Here is a 15249-nt window from a genome sequence, read left to right on the forward strand (position 1 = left end):
AGGGCGAGACTCAGTCTCAAAAAAAAAAAAAAAAAAGAAAGAAAAAAGAAAAGGAAAAAAAAACAAAAGAAACCACATCCAGAAAAGACATGGGTTAGACCATGACAGACAAGGCAGAGGAGTCCAAATGCATTGGTCAACACTCTCCTCAATGCAACACTATTCAAGGAATCCATCCTCACCCTGCCTGCCCCGCTGCCCTGCTCCTTGTCCACACCAGACCAGGATGGTTCATGTCTCCATGCCTTTGCAGAGACCAGCCCCTCTGCCTCAGACCTTCTCCAACAGCTGCCCGGCAGATTCCTACCCGCCCTTCTAAGACAAACCCCAGTGCCTTCTTCCTCCGCTCCCAGGCACTGTTGTGCCATTTCTGTGACAACATTCACCTTTCCACAGACCAGAGAAGCACCGGGTCCTAGGGTGGTAGTTCTCCATCCTGTTAGAATCCCCTGGGGAGCTTGCTTGGCATAGAGACTGAACATCAGGTGGTTCCAGTATACAGCCAGGATCAAGCAAAACTGACTTCCTGGAGAAGACCTGGGCTTTGAAGCTGCACACAAATGTACAGATCCTGCTTCTCTGCCTGACAGCTGTGTCACTGGAGCAAGGAAACACAGCCTGCTTCCCACGCTGTGAACCGGGGATTACAGTACCCACCACTCTGGGATCCCACCCTCTTGCCTCCTCCCCTCCCAATCCCCACCAAGCAAGGACTAACAGCCTGCTTGTCACTGTGCCCAGATTGGTAACTCCTTTCCCATGCATTCGTTTATTTAATGGCTATTTATTGAACACCTGCTGCGTACTACTGGGCACGGTGCTGGAGATGTGGGGTACGCCTATGAACATGTCAGGCAAAATTGCCAGCACGTTTGGCAGGGGAGACGGCCACAAAGGAAGCAAACAGGAGTAGCTTCCGATGATAAGTACGCTGAATACAACTAAAATCAGTGGCAAGAGATCCAGCAATGGGGCAAAGGGAGGCTACATTAAAATTCAGGTTAGAGAGGACTGCTCTGCCTGAAAGCTTAGACAGGCCTTCTAAATTAAGATCTAGATGCTGAGAAAGCAGCCTGGGAAGATCAGATCTGAGGAAGGTGCCGTGAGAAGCCAATGGAGCGTTCTAGGCAAGGGAGAGGTGGGATCTGTCTTGCTTTTTAATGAAACCACTCACATGAATTGTCACCATCTGTACACCAGGCTGTGGGACCTTCACCTCTGTACCCTCAGTGCTCCAGTCAGGCCTGGCACAGGAGAGGGGCTGAGTGACTGGCTGAATAAATGAACCCTCTTCCCCTTAATGCGTTGTTTCCAGGTCTCCAAGCTAAAGCTTCTCTGTCCCTTGGTTTCTGCCCATCAGCAATGTGACAACTTTCCCACAAAGAACCAGGTGAATCCCATGTTGATGGTCAAACTCCTAAGACCCTAAGCCTTTACATCTGTGTTACTGTGAAGCAACATCTAGACTAGGCTGAATTTAAACAGCTGGGATGAAAGGAACACGGGCTTCAAACTCATATACAGACCGTTTGACCCTGAACAAGTTCTCTAACCTCCTTGAACGAGTTTTTACCTGAAGAGTAGGTCCAAGGTACAGTGGTCTGGTTTATCGCTCTCCCTTGTACAGTCCTATCCAGACGAATTCAATTTGTGGTCAACCCAACAGAGTGTGAGAGGGCCTCCCATGTGTTGAGCAAAGCACTTTGGCCGCCATTTTGGAGGAGACACAGCCCATCATAAACGTCCAATAAACAATCACGGGCCTGATCACCCTCAACCTGAGCTCGACCGTGATACTTCCGAAGAGAAGCTATTCTCGAATCTGACTGTAATCCCCCTTCAGGGTACAGTTGATGGCCAGCTACAAATCAACCTGTGCCAGCCCAGATTTCCTTTGGTCTCCAAGGACATCCTGAGATGATTGGACAGAGTCCTTGCTGCATCTGCCCCACTCCCTGACCTGTATTCTAGTAACCTTATCAGGAAGGTAACAGGAAATGGGAATTTATCAACTTGTTCTTGCTAGACCCATGGTGCCCCAGTGGTCCCTGACAGCGGGCAAGTTGTACCCGGTGACTCTGCCACTGACACTGCTGGTCAGGTGGGCATGTTTTCACACGCAGGTCTGCTTCTTGTAAGTGGTAAAAGAGTGAGATACTAGATGTCTTAAAATTCAATGACTTATGCCTCTTGCCGGATGTCTTAAAATTCAACAACTTATGGCTCTTCATCACTAACCATCCCAAACACTTAAACTGTTAGTAAATCTATATAAACATTGGCTAAATAGTTTCCAGTTTAGTGTTCCTGAAAGTTAAATGGCCTTAGCTCTACAAATAACAAAAAATAAGTGTCAAATGTTCATTTTCTCCAAATCCCATCCCCTTTTCAAGGCTACAGTATCTTCTTTACAACCCTATATCCCTCCCTTTTAGACACAATGTGTTGAGCCCAGGGGACAGCGAAAGCCCCTTCCTAAGGTAGGAAGGTTATACAGCACACACATGGTATTAGCACCTACGTAACAAGAGCTGCTGTTTCCTGCACCCCCACAGTGTGCCAGGTATTTACACACAGCAACTCATGTAACCCTCCTAAGTCACACGACCATCAGGCACATCTTAAAAAGACAAGCAAAATCATGGAGGTGAAGTAATTTGGCTAAAGTCTCCCTGTTAGCAATGGCAGGAAAGGATCTGAACCCAGGTATATCCGTCTCTTACCTACTCAGCCAGCCACTCTACCAGCCAGTCCAAACTGAAACCACCCAGAACCTGACACCCCTCCCTCCCTCTTCCCTCCAGTGCCATCTCCTACTGGCCCTGACCGTCTTCACGTCCAGGACACTGACGGCCACCACCTTGGCTTGGCTCCAAGCTGCAGCACTGCCCCTCACCTGTCCCCTGCCCTGCACTCACCTCTGCTCTACCCAATGCCTGCACTGAGGCCAGCCCCTCCCCATGTGACCCTTTCCCAGCAGGCTCAGCTAGCAGGAGCTTCGCCCTCCTCCTCCTCCACCTGTTCCTGTGCAGTCTGAGTTATGCTCCACTTGTTCACACACACTTACCCATCATGCGCCCAAACAGACTGCAAATGGAAAGCAGATCTCATATTTCTCCTCTGAACCTCCCACTGCACCCAGGGTGTGATGGATCCATAACCTCCCTTCACAGCACTCACTCTGGAATGATGAATGTGGCTCACTCGGCAGCGGCGGCATTGGAGCTGAGAAGGCTGATGGACCCGTAACAGGCCCCTGTGCTCTCCCTGGGAGCTGCTCCACCTCAAGCAAGGAGAAGGCTTATTAAGCAGCTCCCGTGTGCCAGGTGCTGTGCTGGACACTTTACAGACTGTATCTTGTTTAATCTTCCTAACGACCCAAGGAGAAGGGGATTCATCATCCCGGGTTAATGGATGAGCAAAGTGGGTTCAGATAAATCACTGCTGGAGCCAGATTCAAATCTGATTCTGCCCAAGTATGAAGCCAGCATTATTTCCACTGCACCAGTGTGAGAGAGAGAAAAGGAGGCAACGCCTCCCCTACATCTACGTATCTCTGAGTTAGCAACACACTCTATTCAACCTCTACTCTCTTCCTTAAAACAGGACCTACCTTTTAATTCTGTCTATGGGCTCTTTTTCTTCCAAAGCCGGAAGACATTTCATGGTGCTTTGTGTAACTAAAACCCTTAGGGAGTGGAAACAGGAAAACGCTCAAGGGCATTTCTACCCCATTCCTGGCCACTCTAAACTGGGCCAACCCACACATCACATCACCCCAACCAGATTCTGTCTTCCCTCTCCCAGCCCCTACCCCCCAACCCCTGCAAGACCTCCTAGGAGCCTGCTCTGGGCTTACCTGTTCCTTGGATCCACATGCCTCTGGCCAGGACTCCCTGCACCAGCCTCCCATCCCCACACAGGGCCCTCTCCCAGGACTCCAGTTGCTTAGCCTCCCACCCACACAGGTTAAGGTGTGGGGAACAACAAGGCACATACACTTCACAAGCTTCCCATGTGGTGTGGCTCATCCTACTCTGTATCTCACGCCATCCAAATATCTGGATCTCAGCAAAAAAGATGATACTGTAAACTTAACTACCTATCAGTCTGACTTGTCATTCCAGCCAACACAGCAGTGGGTCATTGGTATGTGGACACTGCAGTCTGTTTGAGCACGTGATGAGTAAGTGTGTGTGTGAACAAGTGGAGCGAATCCTAGACTTGCCCTGCCAACTAAAATCTAGCTCACAGCTGACCTCCCCACTCACCCGACTTGCTGATGTGTATAGCAGAAACTGCAGAAAATGCCTCCACAGACCAAATAATAAATGGCCAGCTGTGACTCTGAACGGCATCCTTCCAGCTCTGCAGAACTAGAAAATGCACTCAAACCAAAGGGGCCGCGGGTCTGAGACGCATGTCATTTCCCCAGGATGGACCCACCTTTGAACTCCTCCAGTACTTCAAAGTTAAGGCACAGAGATGGTGTCATCAAGACGTTGAGAGTCTGCAAAAACTCACATACACTGGGACTCTTTGCTCATGGATGTGTGTTTTCCTGTTGCTACAAGTGTCCCACTAGTTAAATGCAAAGTTTCATCTTGTTTAAGTGACAGGCAGTGTGGATCAGTAATTTACATAAACCCAGAGGAGAAAAAAATCCACAAGGATGGAAGAGGGAATCAATCAAATATTAAGATGTAGCCCAAACCCTCAACATCTGGTTCCAGTTCTAGAGGGAATATATAAACATGGCAGAGACCACAGGAATGACAGCTGGTTGCAAAAACAAGAAATAATGCATCAAAATTTACTCACAGTGACATGAACAACATTCAACTTCTGCCGCTGAGGTGGCAAGTTGGTTTGCAACTAAAAAGACCCTTCACCAGGGAAGGTGAGAAACGCTACTGGAAACACTACTGTGCGCACTATTGCACCTGCTCAACACATCACTCACTGACATGGCCCAACAGCTGACTTCTCATGGCCATGGTTTACTCATCTGTGAAGTGGGAATGGCAACACTTGCAGAAACAGAGTAGCCCATTGCAAACAAAGGCACGTGGGCCTTTAAACAAACCCAGATCTGAATACAGTCAGTTGATGAGTAACACTGAGTTACTTAAACTCCCTGAGGTAGTAAAATGGTGATAACACCCACCTCAGAAGGCTGCTGCAAACACTGAGTAACAGCTGACAAAAGTGTTCTTTATGATAGCAGGCATGTAGAGAATGCCCAGTAACTACAAATATCTGTCAAGACTTGTTGAGTGTTTATAATACTCCCCAACACGGTGCTGTGCCCCTTGCCTAACTTATCTTGCCATACTTGGTTTGTCTACCCTTCGTGTATGAAGATAAACATGTTTTTATACATAAACATGGACACAAGAAAACTTCTGGAAGGATATACATCAAAATTCTAATAGTAGTTACCTCTTGGTGCTAGGAATGTAATTTTTCTTTTTGCTTACCTTTTTCCAAAATATTCTACCAACGTATTTCTATATGCCTCAGTATTTGCTTTAACACCAAAAAAAATTACAATATAATGAAAAACTACTGCTCTTAGGTAACAACCTCCCCAACACAAGCCCTTTTTTTTAAAGGGAAGAACTAATAAAGCTTTGCTTTCCATGAGGAACCACTAAGTGTTTTTCTTTTCAATAAGAAAGCTAACTGACTTACTCCCCTCTTTACTTTGCCACCAGGAAGCTCAGAGCCAAAATTTTAGTTCGGTCATTCAATTAGCTTTGTCCCTATATTTCAGAGGGTTATTGGTTGGGACATTAAATGACAGAATTATAACATTTAAATTCTCTTTCTGAAATTTAAAAAAAAATACAAAACTGCAACATAAGGACATAATAATTTTTAAAGTCTTAGAAGTGCCATAATAAAAAAAGTCAGTTTATTAAATGCTCAATTCTCAAAATTATATATATATTTTTTTAATTATTTAAAAAATTTTCCATACCTTTCCATTCCCCTCCCTCCAAACTAAGTATTGTCCAAGTTGTATTAAACGCCACAAAGTCTACCATGAACCCAAAAGCAGAGAAGACAGGAGGTCCAGAGGACAAGGTATGCTGGGGTCACTACCTACACTGCAGAGTCCACACGAGTTAACTCACACTGGGGGCAAAGAATGGAAAGAGCTAATACACAGAAAAAGCAAAAGAACTGGAATGGGCAGCCTGACCATAGACATTTACAATTTATACCAATTTACAAATATTTAGGGTGCCCACCAACTCCAAGAGAACAGACCAAACTAACCACATGAAGGAAGACCTCTGCCAGGGCCTCCTCTCCCTACAATCCCCTCTCAAGAATCATTAGGAAGCCCAAACAGCTTCACAGTTCCGGCTTCCCGGCTGCTGTCATATTTGCCGTCTTTGTCATCACAGGCAAATGCCAGCAGAGGCCTTTTGGGGTGCCACGCCACTGTGAAGGTCGGAGACTCACACTGTACCTCCCATAGTTTGTCCCCTATAGAAAACAATAGAGAGAAACCAATCAATACGTTCATAACGAAGGACACATTCATTAAGTACTTACCTGTATTAACTCGTTTAATCCACCTACTAATCCCATAAGATAGATACAACTATTACCTCATTTTACAGAGAACCCCCAGGCACAGAGAGTCCACAAGCCAGCAGGGGGCAGAGCAGGCTCTGAGCACAGGTGGGTTAACTCAAGAGCAGGTGACTGAGCAGGAAAAGTGTCACTGAGTCACAGGGACACGCAATTACATGAAGGATCCGCATGGCTGGATGCTGGACAACGTTCACCACAACGTGACTAACACGGACATTCTTTACATACTGGAATTTCAAGTTCTTTCCTTTCCTCTTCAAAGTTTTCTATATAGTTTTAACCTTTTTACGAAGAGTGTCACAGATTTCCGAAAACAATACAGCAACACTAAAAAACAAATCTGAGGAAATTCTTTTGTAAAATGAATACTCTCCTCCCATTTTTCTATTTCCAGCTTCTGTTGTTGTTTTTAAAGCAAAAACTTGATAATTCCCTAAATTTAAAAAAATATTTTTTCAAGTTCATATACAGGCAACAGATAAAGAGAAATATACCACAGCATTTTTTAAAAGGTGGTATTCAGATAGTGGGACCACAAGTGCTGCTTTTTTCTTCCTCTTACTCTGTAGTTTAAAGTTTAAATAAATCAAAATATTTTTCTAAATCAGTTTCCTCAGACCTGCCTGTTTATTTCTTAACTTTTTGCTTCCTCACTACCCAGCAGTGACAGTCAAAACATAAACACACTTGTCTAAAGGAGACAAATTCATTCATGATAATGCTGATGAAGTAGTCACGTGCAGAGATGAGATCACAAGAGAAGTCCTGAATGCCAAAGGTGAAAGACAGTAGATTCTCATGAGGTTACCTGTCTCCACTTCAGCAATGTCAATAAAATGGTCTTCCGATGCTGACGCCAGCATTTTCCCATCATGGCTGAAACTGAGGGTCCTTACAGGCCAATCCAGCCTATGATACAAAGTGGACAGAAGAGACATGAGAATTACCAAATAAGAGGAGGGAACAATGTCACTCACAATAAAATAAAATTCATGTACCCAACAAGGAAAGTGCTGATAGAGTCACTTACCTGGAAAAGCACCGAACACACACTAACTCATCCACATCCCAGAGGCTAACCAAAGCATCTGCACTTCCTGTGGCAAAGTACTTCCCCATCGGGTCAAACTTGATACAGATGCAGTTGGAAGGATGGGCGTTGATGGACTGCACAGGCTTCAATTCTGGGTAGCTGAGAAACAAGACAGACAGTGATCAAACTGCAGAAGAGGACTGTGGTGCTAAAATAATAATAGGAGACAATGAAGAAGAAAAGCAAAGATAATGTACCACCACCAAGAACTATCATTCAAGATAATATTCCTGAAATAAAAAAAGATTTTGAACTACATTATTTAAAAAGCACAACACATACATGAGACTACAGAACCAAAGCAACCAACATCGAGACATAGACTAGTAAAATTAGTGGACTTTAAAGAAAAAGAAAATTAGATTATCAGGCTTTCTGACAGCAACACTTAATGCCAAAAGAAAATGGAGTACCATATTTAAGAAAGATACACAAGCAAGAAAATGAGTCAAGGATTTTTACATCCAGCAAAACTGAATTTGAAATATAACGATACAAACAATAAGCACAATAATGTTTTATAAAATCTATAAGCTTTATAAGTACATAAATAAGTTGTAATAAAAACTCCAGGAATAATGTTCCCATGAACGCTTCCCGAGGAATCTTAACTAGAGAATGAGCTTCAATAAAAAAAATGACTAGAGACTTATAAGGACTGGTGCTGAACACTGAATATACAGTTTCTTGCAAAAACTATACATGGTTTAAAGGGAAGGTATAATATGTAACAGCTGCACACTCCTACAACATATAGTACTATTTTTTTTAATGGGGGAAGAATGTAAAGAGTGTATGCAAAAAGCAAAAACATTTTTTGTTTCAAGTCATCACATTGGTGGTAGTGGCAGTAATATTGTTATTCAGAGACATCTATATGTTTACCATGGGATACAGGTAATAAGTAACCATCAGATATTCTAATTCTATGATCCCTTGTGCCCTTGAGAACCAGAATACTCAATTTGGAAGGGAAGAAATATATTTGTAATATAGATGAGGTTTAATAAAATCCCCGGAGTCCTCAATTTTAATTGGAAGTTATCAATGTGAATTCACAAGGTATTTTATCTTTATATATATATATATACACACACACACACACGTAATTCCTAGGCCAACCCAACGGTAATGAACATTCCTAACTTCAGTATCATTTTTCAGTGAAAGAATGTAAGGCCTCCTTTTTTTTTTTTTTTTTTTGAGGTGGAATCTCACTCAGTCGCCCAGGATGCTGGAGTGCAGTGGCACAATCTAAGCTTACTACAACCTCCACCTCCCGGGTTCAAGTGATTCTCCTGCCTCAGCCTTCCAAGTAGCTGGGATTACAGACCTGCATCACCACACCCAGCTAATTTTTGTATTTTGAGTAGAGACGGGGTTTCTCCATGATTGCCAGGCCTCAAGTGATCCACTCACCTCGGCCTCCCAAAGTGCCAAAGTGCTGGGATTACAGGTGTGAGCCACGACACCCAGCCAGAATGTTAAGGCTTGTTGGAGAATTTTCTGATTAAAGGTCTGGGGCAAGATTGTACAAGATGAACTTGAAACATCTTATCAAACCAGAGAGCAAAAAACAGAAGACTGGGATTATGTCAAAAAAGGGCTTAAGAACCAACTTGAAGACGTTTTTATTGGCCAAAGATGGGATAATTTGAGCTTCAATAGGCGTAACAATTACAAGAGATGGAAACACATCAACTATGTTTAAAAACACGAGCCCATAATGATTAAAAAAAAACAAAAAACAAACCTAACTGGTCATCTTTGGAGGCAGCAGGAAACGAAATCATCATCTGACAAACAGAATCAAAATTTTATCCTGCCTTCCCTAGATGAACTGCACTACTGGGTAACCAAATTGCAGACGAGAAGCAGTATCTCTTTATACAACAGTCCAACATATACACAGCACATGGAATCAGCAAAAGCCAAACTGGGAGAATCTCCACAGGTTACCAGTCTGGTTTTTCAGCAGCTATGTTTTAGCAAGTTTCTTTTGAGTAATTTAAGAGACACAAAAGACGTATCAATTTTTTTTTTTAAATGAGCAAAACCAGGGTATCTAGGGGCTGCACATGTGGTAGAAAAACTATGAAGAATCACCATAAAAGTCAGGATAGTGTTCACTTTTGTAGAAGGGAGTTGTGATTAGGACAAAACACCTGGATGGACTTCTGGGGTGGCTGGAAAGAACTACTCCTCGACTTGAGCAGGGCTGCACAAGAGTTAAGCCTATAAGAGTTCGTTAAGCTACACATTTGTGTTATGTGGTTTTCAATATCTGTGTTTTATAATAAAAAGGTTTTTCTTAAAAAATTATAGAATCCCCATTGCCTACAAAATAAAATCCAAGATACTAGGCATAAAATAAAGGCCTTTTATAATCTGGTCCCAAATCAGACTTCATCTTCCCATTATCATGCCCTCTCTTATTTCCCTTATCTGCCAGCATGCCCCCAACAACCCTGACTGAACTACTCTGCAAATAAGTCATGCTCACTCATGCCTGCTTTTTCACTTATGTGGTTCCCTTTTGCTTATTCTTCAAATTCTGCTTATCTTTCAAGATAAAGTTCACAAGCTCCCTCCTTCAACTCCCCACGGAACATATCTCACTTGGCCTCACATTGATCACCTGGGATAGTGGAAGGCTAGAATTAAACAGATCTGAATTTCAGCTCCACAATTTCATTCATTTAGAGAACAAACATTCACTAAGATCCTTCTATGTGGAGCAGGTGCAGGACCAGACATTAGGGATTCAACACTAAACAAGGCAAACACCATCCCCACCATCATGGAATTCACAGTCTAACAGGAGACATGGGCAAATAACCATGCAATTATAACACAGAAGGAAAGTGCTTCCTACAGAAAGTACATAAAGTAAGCCTCTAACCTACCTCTAACCTTGGGGTAGCGGGAGAGCTTCCCTGAAGGGAAAGTGATACTTAAGTTGAAACTTTAAGAGTACGAATTAGCCAGTTGGGTGCGGTGGTTCACGCCTGTAATCCCAGCACTTTGGGAGCCGAGGTGGGTGGATCACCTGAGGTTGGGAGTTGGAGACCAGCCTGACCAACATGGAGAAACTCTAAACTACAAAAAATACAAAATTAGCCGGGTGTGGTGGGACACGCCTCTAATCCCAGCTACTCGGGAGACTAAGGCAGAAGAATAGCTTGAATCCAGGAGGCGAAAGTTGCAGTGAGCCGAGATCGCGCCATTGCACTCCAGCCTGGGCAACAAGAGCAAAACTCCGCCTCAAAAAAAAGAGGGTATGAATTAGTCATAATTCAAGGTGCATCCAGTTCTAGCAAACACTAGCTGACTACTGATGTAACCTCTCACCCTCAGATCCTCATCTGTCAAATGAGAAGCAAACCATCAACTCCTAGAATTTCTGTAGGGACTCAGTAAAATATAAAGTATATAAAATATACAGCTCAAATGTACTTAAAACAGGTTAGGATTCTATTTGTGTTTTAAGCTCCTTCAGGATAGGCTCACATCTAATTCATCTCCGTATCTGACACAGCACCCAGCACAAAGATATGACAGTCCCCTAAGCTAGATCCCCTCACCTGAGGATGTTGATACAACCATTGCCATTTGTCAGGAAGAACATGTTGTTGTCATTGTTCCAGGAGATTTCGTTGACCTCGAACTTGAACTGCTCTTCTGCTTTGGAACGGTGTGTCTTGGCATCAATAAAGGTCACCACATCATCTTTGTTGCCTACAGCAATGGTCTGCCCATCAGGACTCCAGCAGATATTAATGTTCTCCCCTAGGAACCCAGATATAAACAGCAAGATAATCTGTTTGCTCATAATCCGCCACAAGTTTATTGTGCTATCCTAGAAAGAAGACCAGAGCTTTCTTCAGGGCTTACTCATTAAAGTCCTAGACAATGGGAGGGAGCTACTATTTATAATTCAACAATGAGTCCAGAACATTCATCTACACATTTCCTGATTTGGTCTTCACAATACTCCTCTAAGACACACTTTATTATCCCCATTTTATAGACGAAGGAAATAGCAGATAAGAAGATGAGCCGAAGTGTCAAAACTATATGAAGTCACAGAGCCAAGAGTTTAAACCCAGCTTTGACCCCAAAGCCCCCTTTTCTCTTACACCAGCATTTCTCAACTCTAGTCACTCGCATGCCAACATCACAATTTTTGTCCTATCCATTAAGCACTATATTTTTCTTTATTCATGATTTTTCTTAAAACTGATCCAAAAAATTTTACTTAAATAAATTTAGCAGCCGGGCGCGGTGGCTCCAGCCTGTTATCCCAGCACTTTGGGAAGCCAAGGTGTGCAAATCACTTGAGTCCAGGAGTTCAAGATCAGCCTGGGCAAAATGGCAAAAACCGGCTCTACAAAAAATTAGCCAGGCATGGTGGCATGTGCCTGTAGTCCCAGCTACTCAGGAGGTTGAGGTAGGAGGATGGCTTGAGCCCAGGAGGTGGAGGCTGCAGACAGCCAATACTGTGTCACTGTACTCCATCCTGGGTAACAGGGCAAGACTCTGTCTCAAAAATAAAAATAAAAATAAATTTAGCCTTAATTGAGTAATAAATTCTATGAGCTAGTTCTTCTAGTAGACATTAAAATATCTGCAAAACTGGTTTTTAATGTTCACCCACGCATCACCTGAATCACTCATGGATCAGCAGCTGTATACCTGGGGAAAAACCACACCATTCTGCCTCCAGAGGTAAGTCTTGTCAACAAAGTCTAGTGGCCCACACTGAACACATCAATTAAAAATCTCATCAACCTTTTCCATTCTAAAATGTATAATTTTTTCACATTTTAGTATCTATACTGTATCTTAAAATGTATCAGAAAGCATTTCAAAATTTTGGGTGTATCACAGTTATTTACCAACTTTCTTTCCTAATGGAACATCTTATGATAAATGAAAACTCAAGAGTCCCATACAGTACCGGCCTCAATACTTACAACAGAGCCTACAAATGTACCGCACAACTTTCTGGTCACTTTCTCGCAGTTCACCAAGACCATCCAAATTTCAACCATTCTAACTAATCAGAATTTTCCACGGTCTCCATGCCTTTGCACACGCTGTTCCCTCCTGGAAATGCCCCATTCCCCACCCACTGCACATTGACCACACTCAATTTCTATGGCTATCCTAAAAGTTTGCTCAAATTTGGTGAGGCCTTCCCTGGCTCCCCTAGGCAGACTTTTGTTTTCACTTCTATTCTGGGTATCCATCTTGCAGACCTCTCCATTATTAAATGAACCATACCTTGCTATGTTATTTGTATATACATGTCCCCTCCCCGCTGGGGAGGTCCTTGGAGCTGGAAACTCTTATTCAGCTCAGGATGTCTCATACACTGCTGAGTGCCAGGCACAGAAAAGATATTCGGAAAATGGTTGTTGAATGAATTCAAACAGCTTATCTTCCTATTACCCTCTCTCTCTGAATAATCACCTTTAGTGTTCACAGTGGCAATGCATTTTGTAGTCCTGACATCCCAGATGCGAATGGTTTTATCTCCGGACGCGGTAACGAATAGGTCAGGATTACTTGGATGCCAACAAAGCTGGTCCACACTATCCCCATGTCCCCGATAATTGTTTTCCTTGACCTGAAAGAAGAGAATCCAGATGTCACTTCACATAGATGTAAGCTGCCTCCCCATGTAACTTTCTAACCTTATTCAAACCAAGGTATGCCGGTACCAGTAAAGATCTGGGTAATTCAGAATCCAGTTCTTCTAAGCCCTTTCTCCCTTCTCTTCTCCGCAGTCCTTCTGAACTGTTGTTCTCAGCTTCCACATCTATGCCCTTATTTTTGTGCCCTCCCTGGCCTCCTCCTCCTTCCTGATTTTGCACCCTTACTGTACCATCAACGTTCCTAACCCAGCCGCTCATTCCCACGGGACGCCCTATCACTTTCAAAGGGGCCCTCCTCACCACCACCACCACAGCCCCTAGCCACTCCTTACCAGCACACGAATCGACTCCAAACGAGTAAGGCTCCCACCGCAGCCCCGTCCCATCCACCCTCTCCTCACCTTCACCCGCCATCGCCAACCTCCTTACTTCCACACTCTCCACACGCCCCCAATCTTCCTCTCCTCACCCCTCACGACCCTGTCACCCCCACACTCCACCTTCTCCCCACTCCCTCCTCATCTCCACACTCCCCTCTCATCTCCCTACTCCCCCTTTCCCCCTCCCTCAAGTCCACTCTCCTTTCAACCCCACGGCCCCGTTCGCCCCCCATTCGCTCTCCCTCTACCACACCTCACTTCACCACGACCCCTCTCCCTAGCCTGGGCCGAGCCCCGGCAGCTCACCAACCGGTCCTTCTCCAGCAAGAAGACACTGGCCGTCTTGTCGAAGGACCCCGAGGCTAGGCGACGCCCGTCGCAACTCCAGGCCACCGAGTGCACCTTGGCGCTGTGCGCCAGGAACTCGCGCGTCTTGCTGTGGCCCCGGAACAGCTCCTGCATCCCAAGCACGTAGCGCGACGGGCCGCTGCTCACTGAGCACCACGGGGCCATCGAGCTGGGGCCGCTCTGGCCCAACGCCGAGGGCCCCATGGCTGCAGTGGGCACCGCCATGCCGAGCTCCCAGCTCACAACACGCAAGCAGCCGCCAGGGTGCAATCAGTCCTGGCGCCGCGGCCGCACGCATGCGCCCGGAAGAGCGACGGCTCATCTACGCAGGCGCGCTGTACCCCGCCCCGGAAAGGACTACAAATCCCGGTATGCAGCGCGTGCCTGACTCTTCTTAGTAGTATTTGGAGTTAACTCCATCTATGTTAACTCCAAATATGCTTCACACTTAACGATTCCGAGTTTTTTTAGTGTTTTTATTTCTCCCTTACCTATTCCTTGGTAGATATATGTGTATCCCTGTTTAATCGAATAAAAGAACCAACACTAACCTTCTAAACAGTTCACCCATCACCTTTCTTCTGGAGTTGTTCCCTAATCCCTAGTCTCCTCTCTTAAGAGAAAGCCCTGGGCTTTTTACTGGAGAAGGACCAGCTGGTGAGCTTGTCCCGTGAAAAGGGCTAGCGGGTGTGGAGTGAGGGAAGAGGTGTTAAGAAGGGGTCTGGAAGGGTTTTTTGTTTGTTTTTTAATAAAAATGAATTTTTTGTTTTTAAAAGGTAATGGCGGAAGCGTGTGAACCACAGCAACTCTATCTTAAATAGGAACTGGGTAAAATGAGGCTGAAACCTACTGGGTTGCATTCCCAGACTGTTAAGGCATTCTAATCACAGGATGAAATAGGAGGTCAGCACAAAATACAGGTCATAAAGACCTTGATGATAAAACAGGTTGCAGTAACGGGGCCGGCCAAAACCCACCAAAACCAAAATGGCGACGAGAGTGACCTCTGGTCATCCTCACTGCTACACTCCCACCAGTGCCAGGATAGTTTATAAACGCCATGGCAATGTCAGGAAGTTACCCTATATGGTCTAAAAAAGGGAGGCGTGAATAATCCACCACACTTGTTTAGCAGATCATCAGGAAAAACCATAAAAAT

General features: G+C 44.5%; 1 protein-coding gene across 1 annotated transcript; it reads right to left on the reverse strand.

Annotated features, from left to right (window-relative positions):
• Positions 1-5895: 5895 nt before the first annotated feature.
• Positions 5896-14644, reverse strand: THOC3 (THO complex 3). The gene is made up of 6 exons (XM_003900553.4): positions 14049-14644; positions 13178-13334; positions 11287-11491; positions 7640-7801; positions 7418-7518; positions 5896-6498 (listed from the first exon to the last, which is right to left on the reverse strand). The coding sequence occupies exons 1-6, from the start codon at positions 14313-14315 to the stop codon at positions 6335-6337; spliced, it is 1056 nt and encodes a 351-aa protein (XP_003900602.1). The 5' UTR covers positions 14316-14644; the 3' UTR covers positions 5896-6334.
• Between the last annotated feature and the right edge of the window lie 605 nt (positions 14645-15249).

Source organism: Papio anubis, chromosome 5 (assembly GCF_008728515.1).
Source record: "Papio anubis isolate 15944 chromosome 5, Panubis1.0, whole genome shotgun sequence".
NCBI lineage: Eukaryota > Metazoa > Chordata > Mammalia > Primates > Cercopithecidae > Papio > Papio anubis.

Coding starts and splice junctions, on each gene's coding strand:
- THOC3 (XM_003900553.4), bottom strand. CDS start 14,315: ATGGCGGTGCCCACTGCAGCCATGGGGCCCTCGGCGTTGGGCCAGAGC. Junction 7,802..11,286: donor GGTTGTATCAACATCCTCAG/GTGAGGGGATCT, acceptor CTTGTTTCTCAG/CTACCCAGAATTGAAGCCTG. Junction 6,499..7,417: donor CATTGCTGAAGTGGAGACAG/GTAACCTCATGA, acceptor TGTTTTCTATAG/GGGACAAACTATGGGAGGTA.